The sequence below is a fragment of the Lepisma saccharinum genome, chromosome 22 (genome assembly GCF_977018435.1).
Source record: "Lepisma saccharinum chromosome 22, izLepSacc3.1, whole genome shotgun sequence".
In the NCBI taxonomy this organism is placed as follows: domain Eukaryota; kingdom Metazoa; phylum Arthropoda; class Insecta; order Zygentoma; family Lepismatidae; genus Lepisma; species Lepisma saccharinum.
In genome coordinates this window covers 63,900,385-63,925,478 of record NC_139250.1, presented here as the reverse complement: position 1 = coordinate 63,925,478, position 25,094 = coordinate 63,900,385, and the positions used below count along the sequence as shown (strand labels likewise).

The 25,094-nt window shown below is 38.2% G+C and overlaps 1 protein-coding gene across 1 annotated transcript in view; it reads left to right on the top strand.

Moving 5' to 3' along the window:
• Positions 1-14,436, top strand: part of Nup75 (nuclear pore complex protein Nup75) — a 62,976-nt gene extending 48,540 nt beyond the window's left edge. The window contains exons 10-12 of the mRNA XM_083143692.1: positions 4,976-5,194; positions 8,366-8,465; positions 14,068-14,436. Of these exons, the coding sequence (XP_082999818.1) occupies positions 4,976-5,194; positions 8,366-8,465; positions 14,068-14,302 (554 nt within the window). The 3' untranslated portion in view covers positions 14,303-14,436. The remainder of the gene's footprint in view (positions 1-4,975; positions 5,195-8,365; positions 8,466-14,067) is intronic.
• Positions 14,437-25,094: the final 10,658 nt, after the last annotated feature.

The window sequence follows — 25,094 nt, the reverse complement described above, 5'->3', positions numbered from 1 at the left end:
AATAACACTATGGTTCCTGACTTTTGACTCACCCTGTATATGTTTGTATGATTATTGTCACATTAAAATTATGTTTCATTTTATTATTTCTCAGAAGTGATTTACCTTTTTGGTAAGTGAACAAGATGTGGAGGTATGTGTTTCACTGTGCTGCGATATTTTTAATTCCTTAGGCAGGTCTGTTAGCATGTGCATCCAAGACTTCCATTGCACATTTCGGTGTTTAGATATTGGATATTCATATGTGGGTGTTACATAATAATATACTGACTTTTTATTTAGAATTGTAATTGCGTTGAGTGGTTTCCTTCCATGTATGGGTTTTAGGTTGACAGAGCTGTTTATTAGGCTCTGAAATATGGGACGATGCCAATCATTCCACTACGAGTACGGTACGCTCAAGCTTAGCAGGCTTGAAGGTGGGGGACTCAGAATGTGTACGAGCGAGCGAAAGTGGTCCCGTGCAGCACTTTAACATGTAATATCGCATGTAATAGATGAAGCTTAACCTTTTGTGTCCCAAGTATCTCGATCGAGATACCCAAAAGCAAGCCTCACGGTCCCAAGCATCTCGATCGAGACACTGTGTCAAGGTCGTAGTTTTTATGTTATAACTTTTCTATTTTTGGCTAGAATTTAGATTTTTTTTATATTGTTCCTAACAGGTATTTAACAGAAATGTTTTTTTGCATTTTTTTTTGTCTTCATGAAAATGGAGGGGAAAAGGCAGGAAAAGGTACTTCTCTTTTGCGTCTCTTTTCAAGGTCAAATTTTTGTTGTTCTAAAGCAATACTTTTCACTCCCTCCTGTTAACTGCATTCGAAGGAAGCTTGTTTATCAGTATCCGATATCAAAAAGTTTTCCGTGAGGGCGCAAGCAGGGGGTGGGGGGGAGGGGGAAGACTGGTTGTTGAATCTGTGTTGTGAAAATGGAATTTCGAAGCACGCTGAAGGAAACCTTTGTTTGTGAGCACAAGTGTTCCACAAGGTTGAACATAGGTTACCCTGCATTGTCTAAAAATAGAATGTCAAGCAGCTGCAAGAATCGGTGTTCATTTTTCACTGCTTTCTAGCTTTTTGTCCCTGAATGTTGTGCGTAGGTGTCATTTTGTGCCCAAGTGCGAGGACATTTTTTGGGTGAAGTGACATTTTTTTTAAAAAAAAAAAGGTATTTTCAGGGGATTTCCCCCCTTTCCCCCTCCATATGTACGCCAAATGTGCATAAATTATATATCGTCTGAATCTGTGATTCATTCTGCATACAACAGTATATCGTTCATATCTCCAGGGCAAATAGTCTCTGAGCTAAAGTCATTTCAAGGTACCCCTGCATTTTGCAGCTTGAATCAGTGAAGTGCCGACCATTCCTTTTGCGGGTACAACTCAAGTTACATTGGTCATATGATGATAAAGCAAATATTTTTGTGTCCCTTACATGTCAGCGATCATTTCCACATGCATGTCGACTCTGTCATGTACTTTTTTCTTTGGGGAGGGTGGGGGAACCAAATTTTTTTTTCCCGAAATTTTGGAATTTTGAGAGTTAGCCCTCTCCCCCCCACCACATATACGCCGAATTTGAATAAATTTGATATAGTCTGAATCTCTGGTTCATTCCGCGTACAATGGTATATCACTCATCTCTCTAGGGCAATTAGTCTCTGATCTACACTCATTTAATTGAAACTCTGCATTTTGCTCAGAATCGGTCGGGACAGAGAGGCTTACCAGTGAAAATGGCCTTGGGACTCAAAAGGTTAAAACATGTTGTTCTTATAGAAGTGTGTCCTGTACTACTAAATGGAATCCTATTAACTTTACTGTGGATACCTACTTTTATACTTTTACAGGCTGGCTACTCACAGGTAATTCTGGGAATTATGCATGAATTCTACTTCATTTTTTCCCCATAGACGTGAAAAATTTCAACTTTTATTAATGCAAATCTCATTGAATTTATTACATATGAGGGTCATAAAGAAAATAAAGACCGTTTGGTTATACAAAAAGAAAAACACAATATTTATTGGAAAAAAACAATTATGTTACATACCTGAAGCTTCCTTCACTTCTCTACATAATCACCTCCTACATTTAAAGATTTGTCGTGTCTGGGCACAAGCTTCCGAATTCCCATGTGATACTCTTCTGCTACCAGTTCATCAGTCCATTCTCTGAGTTTTGTGTTGGTCACTCAGTTGCCGCAGAATCCATCGTGCACAAATTTTGTTGTAGCCGAGATGTTACTACACAATTTCACCTAGCAAAGAACGAGAAATGTCTGGAAACACAATGTGCAATTCGTTGAGAGTTACGCGGCTGTCTTGCAAGATTCTGTTGTTCACTGCAGTCTTCAGGTCTTCTGTGATGAGTGTCCAGGTCGAGTTTCATCGTACACATTTGTTCGTCCATTGTTGAACATTTCACACCATTTTCTCACATTTCTTTCGTTCATTACATTATCACCATACACTGCTTTCAGTTGCCTGTAAATTTCTGCCGATTTCACCTTTTGAGCATTCAGAAATCGAATAACACTCCTTACCTCACAGTCGGCGGGATTTTCCATCACGCAGTTCATTTTGACCACCCCAACTGCACAAGGACGACTTCTTGCAACCTCCACTCACAACGTTATGAGCACAGCTGTTACGGAAGACAGTTGACCCTGAAAAGTGAAAGAGGAATGAGCTTCGCATCGGAAATGCACGAGGGGTCTTTTGTTTGAATCAAGTGACAACCTGGCTTAATGAACTGGCGGCAGAAGAGTATAACATGGGAATTCTGTAGCCCTTGCCCAGATACGACAAATGTTTAAATGTAGGAGGTGATTATGTAGAGAAACTTCAGGTATGCAACAGAATTGTTTTTTCCAATAAATATTGTGTTTTTAATTTTGTATAACCAAACAGTCTTTATTTTCTGGATGATCCTCGTATTTATTAATACCCTGAAGTACGTTTTTCACAGTCTAGCTTTCATTTTTATTGAGGAAAGAAAAGGAAAGAAAGTTTCGTGGAAAATAAGAGATAATTCTCTCAATCTTTTTGCTTTGTTAGTGTCCTTTGCAGAACAATCTATCTGACATAATGAAAGATTTTGGCAAGATAAGGTATCTTGAAGTTGATTAGGTAAATTTGAAATTATTATACCTAGGTATAATTAACAATTTTTCGTAGATTACTATATCCCGTAACATTTGTTACTTGTGTTTGTAGATGTATTTGTAGTCTGAGTATGAGAAATGGCAAATGTAAACTCCGTACCTTAAATTAAATGTATTTATATATGTACCGTTCAATTGAATTGAATTACATTTGTTGGATACATAAGGTTGAAATGGAAAAAAACATGTGCTTCTACCCTTGAATTTTTGGAAAGTTCGCCTTGAATTATTCTTGAATTTTATCGTGGCCCTAGAGTAGCCACCCTGCTATAACACTCCAGCCTCCAAAAATAAGTGCTCCTGTTGAGGAAGCAAAGTTAACTTGATCAAATATAGGACAACATAGTGTTACGTGCCGGAGTGAGTGAAGCCAATGATAAACAATGGGGAAACAGTTGGTGAAAACGATGATAGATGGCAGCACAAGCAGAAAAATGGAAAGTAAATTATTAATGAATTAGGAGGAACTAGAAAGTGATTGAAACCAAACAAAACAAATAAAAGGGAACGAGTAGTGATTAAATGGTTGTAAATAAAGAATAAAAAACATAACTGAATAAAGGAAACTGAAATGATCGACGTAATCCACGTACATTGTACATATAGAAGATTAAAGAAGTTAAGCAGCCGATTCAAAATCTGTATCATTTCCTTCTGGCAAGAAGGTAGATTCTTGCTAGAGTTTTGTTCGTTACCCTGGTGGTGCTATATCCATATTTGTTGCCCCAAAGCCCAACGGTTGTGCTATATACATTTGTCGCACTGGACCAACGGCAGCGCTGGCATCACCACGATCGTTGGTTGTCCCTTCGGTCCTTATCTTGGTGGTGCTATATCCATATTTGTTGGGGTGTAAGGGGTGACCTTCCACGTAGTACACCCAAATGTCAACCTCACTTCCACATAGTAGTACACCCTGGACTGAAGATTAACGAGGCTCTGGCGACTGGCCCCATGGCCAGTATAATTTTGTTTGTATTGTCCTGTTCTTTTGTCCTTATGTGTGCTGAGTGCCCCTTTACAGCCTCAGCTTTTAACGAAAGTCAGAACATTTTAAGTTTTTAAGATTTTACTTATGCAACGTTAGAGTTGTTCTTTGTAATGATAAGGGGCTGGCCCCCGTATAATGTGACGGGAGCAAAATAGCCTAAGTGCTGCCGCTCCCACAATTTTAAAATCAAATTACAAATTACATATTTGTTGCCCCAAAACATATTGAGTAGCAATAGAAACGACAAGGAGGAATAAAAGGCTATTATTCCATGAAAGAAGAAGATGATTTTTCAATAACAAAGGAAAGAAGAAGATAATCATTCCATAAAAGAAGAAAGAAGAAGATAATCTTTACATAATAAAGGAAAGAAGATGATGATCTTTCCATAACAGAAGAAAGATGAAGATGATCTGTCCCTAAAAGAAGATGGAAGAATATTTTGTACTAACAATTCATGCATATAGTCTTTGTATCGTAGAAGTTTCAGAATATATACTTTCTTATTTATATCCATTGGTATATATCTCTGCTGTTTGATTCACATTCCAAGAAAATAACCCATAACTCTAGAGATTAGCCGTGGTATACAGAGTGATACGAAAAGACATGTGGCAATACGCTGTGTCTAGGTGAGTAATTTTTATAATATTACGATGGCCGTATGTGGTGTGAACCAAACAAACTCTGTATTGAGTTTTAATATTCCATCATGTTCCAGAAGCATTTGAAATTGTCTGGAAAAGTAGGAACCCTTTAATTGAAAATTTCACAATTTTTAAAAACTTTTTGTACATCTCCTGTTATTTTTATGTGTAGTGGTTACCATCTGCAAAGTCCTTGGCATGAGGGCGTACAGGGAGCAGAAGCTGGGAATGGCTTTGACTTGGGCGTTGAGGTCACAAGATGCCAACTTCACAACGTACCTGGCCGACAAGTTCCTGGAAGAGTACAGCAAGGAAGGGAAGTTTCATTCAATGGACCTCCTGGACAACCTGGGCTCCTGCATGCTGGTCAGTGACCGCCTCACATTCCTCGGTAAGTGGGCACAATAACATTTGAAGCTAAAATTCTTAATTGAACATTAGTGTTGAAACACATTAACATTTTTGTGGTGCTTAAATGTAACATGACCCAGCCTGGTTAGCGATAGTCGACTGGGAGCACGGACGTTGGAGAAACGCCTCCTGATTGGTCTGCCACCTACACTACCCCTCCCACACCAAATACGTATAACTTCACCCTGACTTATTTCTGCACTTCAGTCCCTGGAGATGAGAGTGACGTTAGCTCTCTAAAGCTTGGAAGCCTATCCGAAAATCGCCTGGCTGATTGCCCGAGAAAACTTCTTCAATATTCACCACCAGGAAAGCTTCAAGAATTATTATTATATAATTGTTGATACCCATATTGATGGTGAAAATCTTAACCAATTCCCAATGATACAAATACTGATGCTTGAAAATTGTAACAGTTTAAAGTTGTTCAAACTGTTGGTCAGTATTAACGAGTGAGTATTTGACTCCAATTAAATTATAAATATAATTAAATTATATTATTAAATGTATGCACCAATTAACCAAATGCTTCAAGATATTCAGGAATTACGTCATAATATTAAAATACCTGTTATGTAATCAAAAAATACAGTTATCAGTTATCACAAGCGGAGAAATTAATAGAGTTACATTTATTTGCTATTTTAATGAGACCTGAATTATGTAATTTCTTCTGTGTCCACGTAATTCAACATCAGATGACTTAACAAATGAGGGGCTTAGTTTAAAACGGCGTATCCCACAAAATTTTCAAAATCGAGATAACAACAAATTTGGATTTGTGCACCATTAATCCATCTCCTGACAAACTTTCACAGTTCATTTGCATACCACATGGTTGTACACTCACATTACTGAAACAGCACAATTGTTTTTCCAACAAATTGAGTGGAAAAATGACCTATCCCCTGTCAATGCTAGAAAGTTAGTGGAATAATGACCTATCCCCTTTGCTTGTTATCGCAATGAAGTATGTAAAATGTGTTGCGGTCTGCCGTTGTCTACAAGCCAGGTAATCATCCAATCCTGGTCACTCTTGTATTTTACTGTTGAAAGTAAACATGGCAGCTGTGCGAGAAGGTACGAGTTGTTCCAGCCTCGTGTGCTCACCTGTAAAACCACGGAAACGACAGAGTAACGAAGTAAATTGGAAAGACAATGAACTTAAGCGCAAGAGGAACACAGGTAAAACATACGTTGGACGTACAGGCAAAGAGGTACCAAACAAAGCATGCAGTGATGTGGTGTGTTGCAGTAGTGAATGGTGCCGGTACATGGACATAGACTCTTGAGTCAAAAGATAACATTTTCCTTTCCTTTTATAACATGTGTGACTTTAACAAACAAAATGTCTATCTTTTTGGAGCCGTGGAGTAATGTGAGTTTCCAAGGAGGAAGAGTGCGGCCACCATCCTTAGGGCAAGTGGTGTTGAAATGCAAGTATCCGGAAGGAAGGGCTATCCAGAAGGCTAAATATGATAATATCATGACAATGTTGCAGTACATTCTACTCATTTACAACCAGTTTTACACAACTCTGATGTGGAACACAGGGGAAGCAAGTCATCGAAGATATTGACGGCAGTGACATTGAGTGATACAATCATATGCGCTTCCTCACAAAGGAATTGACGTAAGTGTGTGTTGATTTGCAGTGCAATATCACAGACATTCCTTTACAGTGTTTACAGTGTTAGAATATTGTAACTCTCTTGCATATTAAAGTGTTGGTGCCTTGAAACGCAAAACCTTCTTTTTCTTGAAAACATGCTAATGTGGGATATGCCGTTTTTCCACTAAGCCCCTCAAATGTTAGCATATGTAAACTTGAAAGTGATGGTTTCATATTCAATAGGTCACGGGTTCAATTACCACAGCCTTTCATTCTTACTGACATTTTTCGTCAGTCACCCATAGTGAATACATATTGAGATTCTATGTTGGGAAGGTATTATTTTTTATTTATCTGACAATTCCTGGATATCAACAATTACAAATACTGTAACAAAATGATAAATACACATGCTACCTTCACATTTCTTCTTCCTCCTTTCTTACCATCATCCTCTCATTATGGATTAATTAATTAACCAAGTTGATACCACTTTGAATTAATACAGACTCTCTTACCTATCCCCACCGATACATTGTGTAGTTCAGAATAGTTATAAAATTTTATTTGTAAGTATTGCACTGGAACTGTAGCCTGTTAATATGCCACAGCTATATTTTTAAGTATTCATGATATAACATAACATTTTTTTTTTCACGCTGGTGCAAAATCAATTAATATTACATTATGCAAATGTGTAAAAGTTTGCGAAACCCAGACTCTGGTAAGTATTGACCCGTATCACTGATTAAATTTCAGCCTATATGTTCTGACACCAATTCAGTGGCATTGATATTGGCTCAACCTGTTAACGAGAATGAAAAATCAATGAAAATTCCACATTTTGCAGGGCTGATAAATTTGATAGATTGTTGGGTGCTTTTAACATACCTACTCACTTTGAAAAGCTTGATTTGAAGTCAGATCAACGTATATCCGCCTCTTTGCCTTAGTGGTAAGGTGGAATCATGTATCTTCAATTTTGTGTTTAGTTTTGGAGATATGTCAGTCCGACTCGAAATAGCACTCTTTGAAAGTGGGTACATATCTTTAAAAAAAACTGAACACTGCATTTTTGGAGCTACATTGCTGTGGTTCTCGTATGGCAATTTAATCTGTTATATATCAGCTGCAGTTACATGGACACGTGTACAGAGCAAGTGATTTCAGATCTGCAGCCACTCTCTTAAGTATAAAGTAAAGTGCTCCCCTGTGCTTTGCACCATGCTATGAAGGTGCATAGGGGGTGTGGAGTTAGTGCCCCACACTTTCTTGATCACAGCCGAAGGTACCCACTTTATACGATGCTGGGTGTGTGCCGGAACTACTTCAACAGGTTGAAAAATGCCTGGTTCTCCCCTGGTAGGAGGGCCTACCAGTTGCAGGGCGACGTGTGGTCAGCATGACGGACGCCCAGTTGTTGTTGATACCCTGTATCAAAGGCCTTCATGGCACAAGGGGTCGGCTTATCATTGCTCTGTGACTCTGTTGCTTCAGTACCATTGCAAGAAAATTGATGCTTAATTATTATTCTTTCAGGTAAATATTGTGAATTTCACCGACTGTACAGAGCAAGTGATTTCAGACCTGCAGCCACTCTCTTGATATCTCTGCTTAATTCAAGACTGGCTCCCAAATAGTAAGTAAACAACCTTCAGAATACTTTTATATTGCAATCTGACATCCAGATAGACATTTCCAGTGTGAACTATAGTAGAAGGGCCGGGACAAATTAGTCACATTCATAGTGATTATTGGGTTATGTGCAGTGGAACAGAGGGAACAGTCTGTTCCAATCCACCAACAATCTTGGTCTGAAAAATCCCCCTCACCAAAAATTTCTGTGGGAGAGAGTTTTTGTTATAACAAACAAAAGATAAGCAATTACTTTTAATTTCAAATATACTTTACTAAGAATAATATCGAAAACACACAAATTGGTGTAGTTGTGAGTGTTGAATGCTTTTTCTCTCTCAAGAGATCATTAACAAATCTACATCAATACGTGCAATAAAAGTAAAACAAGAATGCAAAACAATAATAACTATGAAATCTAATTGATTTATATTAACATAAAGCACAAACTAAACAAAAACTTACACATAATAAAACCACTTCAACTATTTCATAATTCATTTAATATCTTTAACCAGTTAGTAAAGAAATTAGCTTCTTTGCAATATCTGATATCTATAAAAGTAACAAATTAATTTCCTTTATGTAATTAATAATAATAATATATTTTTAATTGAGCAATTTATTTTTACTTTTATTATCATTACAAATATGTATATTGTATAATATACACACATGTTTGTGGGGGAAGGGGTTTGAAGATGAAGAACTTTCTCCCTCCCACCAGTTTTCAATGATTTCGCACCCTGCTCTCAGTGGCAAATTATTGTTGTTCTTGTTTGTTCCCGAGAAGGGAGTTTGGAACAGTTCGGGTTTTGTCACAATTTCTACAAATCTAGCGGACGTCATGAAAAACTCTGCCATCTGATTGCCATTATTGCATTGAGGACTTTTGAATTACAAGAATGCTCAACCTCTAAAAAAAATGTTAACTTAATCTACAAATAGAGATATGAAACAGGTTTTAACAAAACATTTTTTCTCTGATCACTCATAAATTGCTTTTATTATTTTTTTCTTTGTTACGCATCAACAATTTTGTTTTTAATGTTTTCTTTACATTATATCATATTTGCTTTAACATTGGTGTTGTCATAATTTTAACGTGCTTCATATATTTCACTTCTGACAATTTGTAACATATGTATCATATGTTTATTTGGTTCATTTCAACAAGGGTTGAATTTTACTTGGTCTACTGTATTGTATTACGACAAGTATGCCTGATTTAGCACCGCACGCCACTGGTTATGTGGTATGTTGGTATGTCTGCAATTTTACTGATACAGTGTCTGTAAATAGACTTGGAAGTTGCAACGTACTTCAGTTGGACACTAGTCGTTACAAAGTTAGTCCGCTGGTCCTTGTGTCGGGAACATGAGACTCTCTATCATTCATCAGGGCTTGCTGGGTAAAGAAGAAACACAACACGGTATTCAAAGTTAAACGCAATTTTATAATTACTTATCTCTCATAATCACTTATATTTCCTATCGTATGTGGACTTACAAGCAAGGTAGAGATTTGCTTATGTTTCTGCCTGAAGAGGAACAATTCTATAGCATATTAAATCACATCACAATCACTAAACCCACTTGCATATAGAATTAACGTTGGACAAGACAAACATAAATACACGAAAGTTTCTGTACTTAATTATTATTTCCGAGTATAGGTAGAATGAAACTGAAATAATTACCAATTACACTATCGGGCATTCCATTAACCGTTACCACGTGTCTGTTGATTTCTCACCTTCACCTGTTTTTCAACTCGGTCTGTCTTCCGGTGAAAACATTCAGGCGGGTTCACTTCCTCTGCTGAGATGAGAGAGTGACATCAACACAAACAGATTATGACGTATTTCTAAACATATACATAAGTTCCAACCACAACTGTATCAATCTAACTACAGTTGTCTGTGACAGCTTGCACATTATTTGAAGTAACAACCATTTTAAAATCTTAATATCTTACAAATATAAAACCTTAAACGCTCAGGTTCGTTACAAAGTTAACACAGTTATACTATGTTGTGGTTGTTCACATGATACATGTAAAAGAATGATGACAAGCTCTACCAACTTCAGGGTGTCTACCAGTGAAGAAATCAACAGGTAGGTCAAGAAAAAGTCAAGAAATGATGCTTTTGGTCAAGAATTTTTGCTATTTTTTATGGTATAGTGTTCTTACATTGTTATATACCTGTAGTGGGATTTGATAAAATTGAATATCTAAAATTGTATTGAGTTGTGGTTAAGATTTGTTCACTTTGCTTCTTAAGAATTACATTATTGCATGCGTGAAGTTTTGTAACAATCTCTATATATATAAAAATGGATGTATGTGTGTGGGGTGTGTTTGTTTGTTCCGGCATAACTCTCGAACACTTGGAGTAATTTCAACCAAACCTGGTACACGTATCACTTGCAATCTGGAAATAATATTCTGGGGGGTAAGACACCCCTGGCACCCCTAGGTGTGAGTTGCGAAGGGGTGACATGTAAAAGTAATCCATAACGACCGATATTAAATTCCGCACATACAGACATCCGTGACTCTATGCAATCCTGCACTACGATAGTGTTTCTCGGATTGTCTAACATTCAGGCTGATATGACTTTGTGTTGCGAAAATGGCCGATATTAGTGTGGAATCCATAGTTTAAGTGGTCGCTAAGATAAATAGTGACACTCCCAATGCCATTCAACTCAAAGTTCATTTTGCACTAAAGTTAGAATTCATTATTTTCCTGTCTAATAGAAGATTGGGATAACTCCGGGCAACCAGCTAGTATTAAATAAAGTAATGTGGCCATTTCCCATCTAGGATGAAAAATCTCTTGTTAAAGTGCAGCTTCAGTTTTCATCTAAATCAGCCTGGGGTGGGTTTTTTCATTGAATAATTATATCTCTTTTCTTAATTTTGCAACTATACCTAAGTAGGGAGTGATTAAATAAATGTGAAGAAAGATGAAAAAAGGTCAAGAATAAGTCAAGAATTTTGGATTTGTTATTTTGGTACTGAGCTACCAAGTATGACCACTTCTGTGGGAAGATCACCAGGTCTTTCTCAGCATTTACCATTGTCAGTCTGTTCACCCAAGCCACATGTTTGATCCCCTCATTTACAAAACCAACTTTCGCATTGAAGTTAGCCTCCCCGATGGTGGAGTGGTAACGTTGTTGCCTTGAAATCAAGGGGTCTCGGGTTCGATACCTTGTGGAGGCACATTGCACAGTGGTTCGGATCCCACTTTAAACTGTAGGTCCAGTCCTAATTGGCCTATCTGTGCATAAAGTGGACTTAAAAGTTTGCATTGAAGTTACCCATCAGGACGAGTATGTCATTCTTCTTTATCCTGTTTAAGGTGGTACGTAACAAAGAATAGAAGTTATCTTTGTCTTCATCTGAGGTGTTTTTTATCAGGGCATAGCATTGAATAATACTTACGTTTCGTATATTTGTGTGGAATCGCACTAGCATAATTCTACATGAGATAGGCTTTCACTTTATCAAACTTCTTTTAGCATTCTTGCCTAACAACATTCCAACATCTTCCAGATCATCTTTTCCTTAGGTTTCCTGAGTATAGAAGAGTTAACCCTTCTTGCATTCTCACCTCTCCATAATCTTTCCAGTGTAGGACTTAGTCCCAAAACATGAGGAGTATAATTCACCATCTCTGAGTCAACGTGTTTCAGGTTTCCAGTTTGTTTCAGTGTCCTCCATTATATTTCTCGTTACCATTTTCAAGCCAAAGGTCTTCCTCGAATTAGCAATCTGTTTTTTCTTCCTTGTTGCAGTTTCAGTAATAATCAAATCTCGGGGATGCGGGTTACTGGCCCACAGTCCCCATAGCACAGTGGAGGGGCTGCCTCCCATTCTCTGGCTGCTTTGAGATTTAGCTGTTCACAATCACCACTCCCTCTTTAGGCCCCACTCAGGTTACAGCCAGATTTTCCTCCAACTTTCTCAACCAGGCTTGGGACTGGCTGTGGCAGAGTTTGTTTGAAATGACTGTTTACAATTGTTTGTAGCTGGTCAGTGGTGATTCATTCATTTTGAGTTTTAACCACTGTATTAAATCTTTATGTTACGTTTCCGAGACTGATTCTGTCTCTCCATCCTCAGGGTAGTGTGTTGTATCTAATAAATCATTTGTTCAGTCCCTCGACACATGAAGTGTTTGAGGATGGCATCTATATTATGGAGTATAAAATATGCTGCATTGGAGGATTATTTTTAGTGGCTCCACCTTGTCTGGTGGTCACGTCAAGACCTGTTTTTATGTGTAAAGTGCCAGGGAGGGTTTACATATATGTTGGTTGTCAAGTTGTCCAACTGCAATGCTTGGAGACCCAGTTCCAATCCCTGGGATGAGTAGAAAAAAAATTTCAGTAGGTACTAGAATACTGCATTGGACCATCTTCACTCGTTCAAACTTGATTAAATCTCCCACACTCGAGCGTGATTCGCTCGAATATATAGAATATCAAATATGATTTCAATGGGACAATAATCGTATAAATACAACGTTATTAAAAAAGAATGGTACAAAAGTAAGGTTAATTTATTTTTAAGTGAAAAGAGATACAAAAGCAATTCTGGTGTGAAAGAAGAAAGGAAGGTTGTAAATTTATAGCCTGTGGTTGTAGTTGACGTAAAATCCACTAGAGGCGCTACTTGTTGTTGATAGCTAAAATGGCAACAACGAAGGTAGAGCAACCACACCTGGCCTCCACATCGCGACTTCTTTTTATGAGGGTTTGTGAAAGATACTGTGTACGTTCCTCCATTACCACAGAACCTGGATAATTTAAAGCAGCGCATCTCTCATGCAGTGGAGCTGATAACCGAGGATATGTTGGAACGTGTCTGGCAGGAAATGGATTATCGTTTTGACATCTGCAATGTTACCCAGGGTGCTCATATCCAACATTTCTAATTCCCCAGGTAAATTTACAACCTTCCTTTCTTCTTTCCCACCAGAATTGCTTTTGTATCTCTTTTCACTTAAAAATAAATTAACTTTACTTTTGTACCATTCTTTTTGAATAACCCTGTATATGTGTAAAATTCGTGCTGGTAGTTTCAGCCCATAATCATTTTTTAATTTGATATATTGCTATGTATTGGTAAGATAGACTCATTGACATTTTAACATGGAGATGATGACTATCTTCACTTTAGTTTCAATTTCACTGCGTCTTGCACTTCACGATCCATATTTGAAGGCCCACTGCCACAGACAAAATACGGTTATATGTGAACTACTGTACTTTGAGTGTATACCGATCGTTTGAATGTTGTAGCGTTATTCGCTCGAGCGAAGAAACTGTTCATTCCTTAAACCATCTAGCGTCATCCGTGTGAACTCTTAGACGATCAAGCATAAAAGCCTCGGTGCAGGACTCTAGTAGGTAGTGAGATGAAGGCAGCAGAGCATGGTCTACTATAGCCAAAATCAAGAATGCCTGGAGCTCTACTCCCCCTTCCCCTATGTGCCATCAAGGCACAGTGCGGTGGCTTTATCTTTTCTGTACATAGAAATAATTCATGGTTTGATAGTATGTGATTTACATGTATATTTCTATTTTTTACAGTTTTTGGTTGACGTTACTGATGGATGCACTCCCAATGTTGGAATCCAATGACATAATTTTCACATCAGAAGAGACATACGAGTTGATGCACTGCCTGGAGGAGCTCTTCACGGACAACATGGCAAAGCTCGAGGATGAAGCTAACTCGCTGCTCGAGAAGAAGAACCTGATTCAGCTGGCTCTCGCTAGGAATTTAGCCAGGTCGTTAACTTTTGAAGGATGTCTTGGAAGTTGAACAACAGGAGTAGGTTTCTAATCAACAGCAAAGCACTGCCACGAAAATCTAGTGATTGTCTCAGTATGTGAATAAAAAAATACCGTCACACCCAATTTGTATGAAAATCTGTAATAAATGATCATCGTTTTTGAATAAATACTTCTTTTCTAGTATCATGAAAGAATCTGTTCAGTATTAACTTTATTTTGTAAAATATACATTGGAACCCAGATTTTATGTTTTTCAGGGGACCAATCTGAAAACACTTAAAATGCAGGAAAATGTAAAATTGATGAAAATTTTAAAACATTTTGCTATATTTTGACCATCAAGATTAAATGCATAATGTGGGAAAATGTAAACAGCGTTGCACTATTTTATTTGAGTTTTGATGCTAAATATAAATGTCAAAATTAGTTCTTCTGGGCAGGGTTGGGCCCCAGCCCAGTTTTCCCCACGTGGGTCACCCACCTTGAAAAACTCACAAAAAAAAAACACTCAAAATGTGGGTTTTTTAAGAAAATGTAAAATATTGCTTTAAATAATTGAGAGGTTCTAGAATTATCAACAGTTTGAGAAAACGTGTATAATAAGTGTTTAGCCAGGTTTATAATACTCAAAATAATTAATGTGGTACAAATCACATTGGGTTTTTCAGGATATTTTTCTCAAATCATTCTAGAAATAGACTTTTAACAGAAATAATACGAACATATGTCCAAGAAACAAAAAGCAAGAGGGTCTGAAATATTTAGATAAAACATTGAACAAACAAAGCTTATAATTTTGAAATGTGGTAGCACTTTAGATATCAGCCACTTCCGTATGTGGGCAGGCCACATAGTTTCACCTGTGACGATCAACTTTTACAATAAATTTTTCCATGTATAAAACATTACAAAGGAGATTTGAATACATTCTATTGGAATGTCGTGAAAGTAGAAAAAAGTTAACTGTGGTATAACTAAACCAAACACTTTTCAAATTATTCATTTCTCAAAATTGAATACGTGCGCAAATATTCTGTTTTCTTTCCAATGCCTTGCACTGAGACAGTGGCCTCTCCCTACCTCCAGTTTAGTTCAGTGCATTGTTTGAACGTAATGGGTTACCTGCCCATGTAGGATAAATGTTATTTGTGGTTAGGAGATCTATACCCAAGAAGTCGAGCACACTCATAATCTACCACAATTTATTTTTTCTTAAAAATAGGGTGTGTGGGGTACTCAAGTAAATAGAATGCATACGTATACTTTCATATTTTGACCATTTTTGACATTTTCAAACCTTTGTAGAGACTACAATTTCGAGCTTTGTGTATAAAACTTTCAGGAGCACTGTGACATTACCTGCACTGAAAAATTAACAATAAAATTATCGAAACATAATGCACGATTTAGGTGGGGTGGATGAGCAAAGAAAGACAAGTCATCTATTTAGTGATCTTGATAACATGTTTCCGCAGAAAGAAAACTTGACAGACTGCAATGGTATTACGTGAGTGAAATTGAACAATGTGTTTCAAGATGGTGAATGAAAAACTGATTTTCCTCATGTTGCATGCACGCTCTAAACCATGCTCTCTTTTCCCCCAAAACTGTTGGCAATGCATTTTTGAAGTATAAGGAATTTAATTCAGTCATTGTTGATAATTCGTCCGTCCGCAATTTTGCAGTAAAACTTTTAAAATTATATTTCATAGTTTAGGAGAGGAATGGTGGTAGAATCACAAACATACATTTTGCCATAAATGAAAACCTTTTGAGTTGCAATTTTTAGAGTTACAAGATAAGTTAAAGGATTGTTGTCATATCGTATCATTCTAAAGAATGATGGGATCAGAACCAGTCACATCGCAATTAATTGCTGGGTGATGTAAGCTATTCATCATTCATCCTCTATGATGAGAGCACTTGTTATTAACATGACGAGTTTACGCTTGGCAATGCGAAAGGTACAAGTAAGATTTAGGAACTTAACAACGAGAAAAGACAATGGTCACTTGTTGGGTTTTAGGAACCTTTGAACCTGAATCATGGCGGGGTTTAGGATAGTTACCTGTCTATCTGATGAATGAAGGTAATTATGATGAATAAAAATATCCTAAGTCCTCTGTTGGCTTCTCTATAGGTCGACCAGCGCGTCGTCTCACTTTTGCTCCACTGCTCTCCTAACCTCTTCCTCGTTCTCAATTCCAATCCAAAGTCAGTCACCTCTCAGCTTGTCTCACCTCTATATCCCTAGGCCATGGAGCTCTTCCTCCATGCCGAATCGTGTTTTTAATTGCCACTATGCAAACCGCTGACTCCATAGGCAGAAGAAACTACCTGTTTCCTGAATGGCTCAGGAGGTTTGCATAGCACAACACTGTGCATTGTTTACATGCCTCAGAGACTGAGACAACTGAGAAAAAGAAGTGAATGCCCTGGTCAACATGAAGCATTCAGAGAGGCTTTTAAAATAAAAATATAATCTTATGGATTGATACGATATTGTATTTGAAAAAAAATTGTCACCATGTTTAAAAATGGTGGATGACAGACTGATTTAACATGCCTTGCGAGAGCTTTAAGTTATGCAAATATTTGAGGTTAGATTTTCGTAGATTAAGAAAACCAAGTCTCAGCTACGTTAGGACATTACTTGAGCTTGAAGTTTTTAATAAAAACTCTGTAATATAGTGTGTGATTTAGGAAGGATGGGGGAAAGTCATAAATTTTTAGACCACAATATCTGTAGCAAATTCAGAGTTCTTAAGCTAAATTCATGTCTCAAATAGATACATCCAGGGAATGATTTTATTTTGCATATACTGAGGTAGCTCCAAATTATGATGCCACTTTCAAATATCTGCCTAAACTACATTTTTGGACATTAACAAAAGAGACTTAAATATTTTAGGGCATTTCTTAAGCTATGACTTGAAAAATATTTTTTTTAACAATATAGTGCATATTGTTGTAAAGAATAACGTCTCACTGTGGATTTCTGTTATGAACACAGTTTATTTTATACACCTCCCCTACTCTGTATACAGGGTGCTTGGAAATTCCCCATACAAACTCCTGGGGCTAGTAGAGGGGACTGAGTAGACAATATTTTGAATAGGAACCCATGTCCGGAAACGTACAGTTTCCGTGCTACAACCATGACAATGTGTCGGATGTGCCTGTTGGTATGCAACCAGGTAGGCAGTACATGATATCAGAAGATCACCTGATGACACGTGACGTCTACCCTGCCACTGTATATTGCCTGGAGCCCCATTCACGTGCCTGTGCGTCTCCGATGAACATGGTTGAGTAAACGTTTGCAGAATACACGACATGATCCTTGTGTATGGCGCAGTGGAAGGGAATGGAAGAGCAGCTCGTCGGCTGTATCAAGAGCGTTATCCACAACGTGCGACTCCATCACATACTCTTTTTGCCAGCATTACACAATGGCTCCGAGAACGAGGTACCTTCACCGTTGACAGGAAGGACTGTGGTGCTCCAAAAAGACACTGCACGCTCAAATTGGAAGAGGCTGTATGCGAACCATTGTGCGTGCAATGGGTGTGTCTCGCAGCATCGTGTGGGAGGTTCTGCATGAGCAACAACTACATCCTTACCACCAGCAAAGGCTACAGGCTTTGAGACCAGCCGATTTTGTACCACGTGTTAACTTCTGCACGTGGTTTCTGCATCGACGAGACCCAGTTTCCACGTCGAGTTCTGTTCACAGATGAATGTAAATTCACTAGGGAGTGTGTTCTCAATTCTCGAAACAGCCATGTCAGGGCAGACGAAAACCCTCATGCAACGCATGTCCGGGGATTCCAGCAGAGATTTGCTATCAATATGTGGGCAGGTATTCTGGACGGTCATGATCGGGCTGTACCTTCTTCCAGCCAGGCTAACGGGTGCTGCATACTTGATCTTTCTACAGGAAGTATTGACCCTGTTCTTGAATGCTGTGCCGTTGAACGTCTGTTAGGAACTGTGGTTTCAGCACGATGGCACACCGCCTCACTTTACACATGACGTTCGGAGACATCTTAACCGAAGATTCGGGCAAAGATGGATAGGCCGAGGTGGTCCAACCGCGTTGCCCCCACGATCGCCGGATTTAAGGCCATAGGACTAATTCTTGTGGAGTCGTATGAAGAGTATGGTGTATGAGACTCGTGTAGAGACAGAGGAAGAACTGCTGGCATGAGTTATGGTCACTGCACAAGAGATTGACGGGACACCAGGTGTGATGGAGCGAGTGTACCGGAACATGATTCATCGGTACAATGTGTGCAACGACATTGGTGGTCGTCACATCAAGCCCCTGTTGTAGTTGAGCAGTGCTGTATGCAACACATCCAGTGCAGAAGACAGAAACAAATTGTTGCGTTTCACAAGTGTTATTGTGATCAATGAATAGTACGTTTCTTTTTAGTTCCCTTGGCATTCTTACCAAATAAATTTGTTTGTATTATGTACTGAGTCACACGTCATTCAATTCTGTACCTTACGTAACACCTCATTTGACTTAGTTGTAATAAATGATTACACTTTAGGTCATCAGGTGATCTTCTGACGTCATGTACTGCCTACCCGGTTGTATACCAACACAGGCACGTCCGACACATTGTCATGGTTGTAGTACGGAAACGGTACGTTTCCGGATGGGTTCCTATTTCAAATATTGTCTACTGATTCGCCTCTACTAGCCCTAGGAGTTTGTAAGGGGAATTTCCAAGCACCCTGTATACATCTTTACGTTACAATCCATTAACAACTCTCTCGGTTGTCTTTTGCCCCAAAACAGAGAAATGCACCTAACAGGACTTCACTTTATGAGCACACTATTTAGCATAGCACTAACTCGCTCTCGCAGTTTTATCAGGCAAGAGTCCCTACGCCGTCCTCTCAATCAGTAATGTACATCTTATCTGAGCTACGAGCACACTATTTAGCATAGTGCTAACCTGCCCCCGCAGTTTATCACGTAGAGGTCCTTATACATACGATGCTCACTCTCTGTGTATCTCTCTGCATCCATCTGGCTCGGAGCAAATGTTAAAATCAAACTATGTCTATCCATCTGGTCCTGTGTCGGAGTCTCTGAGAGCCAGCAACTGTCTGAGCATCTGAGAACAAATAACAAGTTGGAACACTGTATATTATATACCTCCGACAAACTGGCCTGCCCCCAACCACCGGAGCAAGGCTCTATTGTTACTTTTCAAACAGCAAGACTGTTGAGGGAAAACAACCGTTGGCTTCCCCGGCTACCAGGCAAAAAGCAACCTAGGCCATTTACATTCAAACTTTTACATATACAGGGTGACTGGTAATTAGATGTATTCCCTGAAAGGGGTTAAAGTAGAGACAATTTGCAATAAATTTGACCATATGATACCCCGTTCGAAATTTAGTAGTTTTCGAGATAATCGAATTTCAATTGTTTTTTTAAAAAACGACAATTTTCCACATAAAAAGATGAATGCAGAAAAAACTGCTCGTTGTATGGAACATATTTCAGCATTTTCTGATAGCTAACAAATAAGTGGTTTGTTGAAAAAAAAAGATTTTCCCAAATAACAATCACATGTAAGTAACGGGTGGGTCTAAACTTACAAGTGATGATAAAAAAATGCACTCTTAGTTTACTTGGCAACATATTAATAACAAAAATGGTATTACACGAAGCGTACAAATTACTTAAATTACTTCCTTGTGACATCTGCTATCCAATAAGGTACAAATGTTGCTAACATACACATTTGTGTACAAGAAATAATACTTTGTTCATCTTCATGTGAATGGAATCAATGAACAATACAATTAAAGAACATTACACGTCTTGCTCAAAGTGGGCACCTCCGTTACGAATGCAGGCACGCAGGTTTTTATGGACATTTGTTCTCTTAACTCGTGATGTGATGGTGTCCTTGATGTGTTGACCAGCTGTAAAGATCCTCTCAATGAGATCTTCTTGCGAGTTTACCTGTGTCTTGTCAAGTGGCTCCAAATGTAAAAGTCGCAAGGCTCCAAATCGGGGGATTGAGCCAGCCATGGAATCGGGCCGCCTCGGCCAATCCATTTCTTTGGGTAATTTTCATCCAGCCACTGTCGCACGTCCAGGCAGAAGTATGGATGGGTGTCATCAACAATCATTTGATTGAGCCATTTTTCCTGCCCCAAACCTTAAATGGCATCACTTATGAACATTTTTTGAGGAACGGGATGGCAATGTTGTTGGAGGATGTGCCTCTAGCTACAAGACGTGACATGATTTATCAGCATGATGACTGCCCAGCTCGATCCCCCGATCGATTTGACGCCTTGCGACTTTTACATTTGGAGCCACATGACAAGACACCGGTAAACTCGCAAGAAGAGCTCAGGGAGAGGATCTTAACAGCTGGTACACACATCAAGGACACCATCACATCACGAGTTAAGAGAACAAATGTCCATAAAAACCTGCGTGCCTGCATTCGTAACGGAGGTGCCCACTTTGAGCAAGACGTGTAATGTTCTTTAAATGTATTGTTCATTGATTCCATTCACATGAAGATGAACAAAGTATTATTTCTTGTACACAAATGTGTATGTTAGCAACATTTGTACCTTATTGGATAGCAGATGTCACAAGGAAGTAATTTAAGTAATTTGTACGCTTCGTGTCATACCATTTTTGTTATTAATACGTTGCCAAGTAAACTAAGAGTGCATTTTTTTATCATCACTTGTAAGTTTAGACCCACCCGTTACTTACATGTGATTGTTATTTGGAAAAACTTCTTTTTTTAACAAACCACTTATTTGTTAGCTATCAGAAAACGCTGAAATATGTTCCATACAATGAGCAGTTTTTTCTCCATTCATCTTTTTATGTGGAAAATTGTCATTTTTAAAAAATACAATTGAAATTCGATTATCTCGAAAACTACTAATTTTCGGACGGGGTATCATATGGTTAAATTTATTGCAAATTGTCTCTACTTTAACCCCTTTCAGGGAATGCATCTAATTACCAGTCACCCTGTATATTTCCATTTTCAAGGTGTGTATAAAAACCACAGCAATATGTATGTTGGAATCCAAATGGGGGCCACTAATGTTTTGTCCATGGGAACTGTAAGTTTCATAACAACTAGATATTTTGGAGGATGGATACGGTATTCCATTTGGATGAAATCAGTCAAGACAATTAAATATGTCAGCCTTATAATTTTGGCATGGTTAATACACGGAGGAGATATTTAAACTTGAAACATCCACAAACAGAATTGGAAAAAAAAAACTGTGAACAAACTGTATTGAAGCAGATTTTAAAGTGTGTGTGCAGCTACCGTATGTTGTATAGTAGGTAAAGGTAAATTTTCCCGTGCATATAGCATCACACCATGAAGGCACATTCAAGGGATATCGGGGTAGGGCCCGACATATTCTTGATCTCTGCCATTGTGGAGGTGATGTGATCACAACCAAACTCTGGCTGCCTTTACCCTGCAGGACCCATTGATTTGAGGCTGGTTGAGTTCCAGAGCTGCTTTATGCACGGACAAGACCGAAAATTCCAACCTTAGATCACCCAGCCCAAGATTCAAACCTGTGTCTTTTGCATGGCAGTCAGCCAGGCTGTCTACTTTTTTTTCTTTTTTTTTTTACATTTGTAATAAAAGTAATACCCCTAAGCAGTAATATCCCTGTTTTTCTCTCTATTTTCTCAATTTTCATGCACATCAATTTTATCTATTTTCTCTGTATTTTCATTGGAACAAACATCCACGTCCGAACCAGGATTCGAACCCGGGACTACTGGCATTGCAGCGTGCTGTGCTAACCGCTCTGACACGGAGGTTGACTAAACTACCACAGCTATCAAGCATTAGTATAGTATTGTAATGCGCAACCCTGGGAACTGATCATAAATACGCCATTCAGCAAGAATAGAATCAAACTGTTGGTCAAATTTTTCAGAATATAGTATTTTAGATAATTTAATCATTTGTCCCGCACTGTAGCTGAGCAGTCATGCTTTGGGCTCTGGCTATGGGACGTGTGCAGGTTTGTCTTCTTGGAAAAATGTAAGAGCTTCTCTCATGAGATTTCAGCCTATGTATGAGACTGGTGAGCACTCACCATCATGATTAAATTGGGGAGCTACGAATGTGTAGCGTAACCCGGTCATGGAAACCTACGATGACGACTGGGAGTTTGTCGTGCTGACCACACGTCATTCCATAACTGGTTGTATGATTTCCCACCTCAAAGTAGGATCAGGTGGGAGTGCGGCCGGCAGTTGGTAGGTAGGCTGTGTTCAATGGTCTATTGTGGCACGTATTATGTATGATTTTAGTTTAATCATTTCAAGATGCGAGACCTTGATTGTCAATTCTTAACTATGTTAACAGAAAATATTTAATAGTTTTTGATTCAGTGAACTAAAATAATACAAATCGAATGTTCCAATATATTACTATCAGGAAAAAATGTATTTCATTTTTAAAATATATATATTTATAAACAACCTGAACAAAACCAATAAAACCCAGTTTTGCCCGGGTTTTATCTGAAAAAAAAAAAAAAAAACACCCTTTATAAAAAACCGGTCAAAATGCCAACTCTGTTTCTGGACTTTGCACTTATTAGCTCTGTAACAGCTAACATGTCTTTTAGACCTATTTTTGATGTTTTGTTCCTTCCAAGTAAATGAGCTGTTGCTCTGTTACTTCTCAACAGTTGTCATGGCTTTTAACAGCAAATCACTCACCGGACCACTAGCCTGCCACCTCGCACAATCTCATCATAAATTCCACCATTCAAGTGAAGGATTCCTCCATCACTGACACATTCACCTTCCTGGATAATAAATGAATACTAGCAAGACTCCAGAATGCAAGCTCAGCATCCAGGGGGTTCGAGAGGCATGAACAAAGAAAGACACTTGCTTTTGGAAAGAAGGACACAGAATTTCCAAGACCCGTGAGAAGACAGCGCAACACTGACGATTCATGCATCAACCCAGGAGCAGAGGCCACCAAAAAGATCCCCTTAAGGAGCAGCCAAGTGTCTTGTGCCAATGTGCTGTGCACCAGGGACTCTAGAAGCGATGCTGCTTCCAAAGTGAAATCTTAAAAATGTAAATGGTAAATTCTTCCACAGTGTCATGTTTGCACATAATTATGCATGTTGGCCTAAACCAGTTCCCCTACTGTATCATGTTTGGTCACCGCCCTCAGCTCATTTCATATAGGGTCAGTCATTCTATACCAATTCGACCAACCTGTCGCGATTACAATTTTCAAAAATATTAATATTTTAACAACTTATTTCAACATCTCTCAAGTGTTCAAAACAAACATTGAAAATTTTTTTTCAGGCTTGCGATTGGATCTGGCAGCCATTTTCAATCAGCGTTCTGCGGTGATTTCAGCGTTATCAGACCTTTACGAAAATCACTGTAACTTCTGTTATATAATTATAAATGCAATGATTCAAAAACTATTTTCTTAAAAAATAAATGATCTTTCTTTTTGTTTATTATTATTTCTCCTTCCAGATTAGTAGTTTCCATACTACACTACAATAAATGATATTTTTTTTTCATAATTTCTCATCTTAGTAGCACAAAATAACCATGAAGGGGGCAAAACACCTTATTCATATTTTTTATGTTTACTGTGCGATGCCGGGTAAGCCCAAGGTGTCTAGGCCCCCTTTTTCTATAAGCTCCCAAAAAGTGAAAATTTTGAAAAAATCAAGTTTGATGCCCTGTATCCTCAAATGGAGGATGGAGGGTTCTAGACACAACACAAACCCCTTTACAGGAATGCTATGTACATTTTCATCCATTTATGACAAGTGTGTTATAACATGCAAAATAGATGACAATTCCTACATTCACTGCTGGTCGTGGGAAAAGCCTATAACTTATAGCATAACCATTTAATGATTGAAGCCACTGTGATGAGATGGACTCTGATATGGAAACTTATATAAGGGTCATTCAGTGGCGGCGCCAGGATTAATCATCTGGGGGTGCTGAGGGGGATGTTGAAAATAAAAGAAAGCATGAAATATGCATGCATGTTTTAGTGAAGGTGTAACCACAATTTTTTTTTGCCTGGGTGGGGGGGGGGCAAGTACCATGATAAACGTGCTAAACATAATAATAGTGACATTTTATTATTGTTAGTAGTAGTATAGTAGTAGTAGTAGCAGCAGCAGTAGTAGTAGTAGTAGTATCAAAGACGTTATTTTCATTGCAAATCACGTAAAAAGGGGAGAAGTTGGTGCTAAAGCATTTGTGTTGGACAAAACGATTTGAAATATTTTATCAACACGTTCAATTTCACATTAGCTAATAATTGAAAACAAGCACACTGTGTATTTGAAAGAAAGAAAATGCATGACGAATATAATTCTTTTGCACATATGACATGTATAACTTTCAAGTAGAACATATGTTTTACATATATGTAACATGGAACGATGTAAAAAATAAGAAAATACATATGTAACATGTTAACATTAATTTGTGTACGTATTCAGTTTGTCAACCGTCTCATAACAAACCTACAGCAAAAATAATATACATCTCTCAAATATGCATGCTCCTCTTCATCCAAACAATTGTTCATACATTTAAGGCCAAACTACTTAGCAGTAAAACTCTGAAGTACATAGTTGGTCTTACTTCTCTCTCTGGTAATTTACAATGCATTACAGAAAAGAATGATATTGCTTGCTTCGCTCGCAAGTGCATTTTTGGATCCAAATTATTGCAAACTGAATACAATATTTATTTAATAGGGTGCCGTATT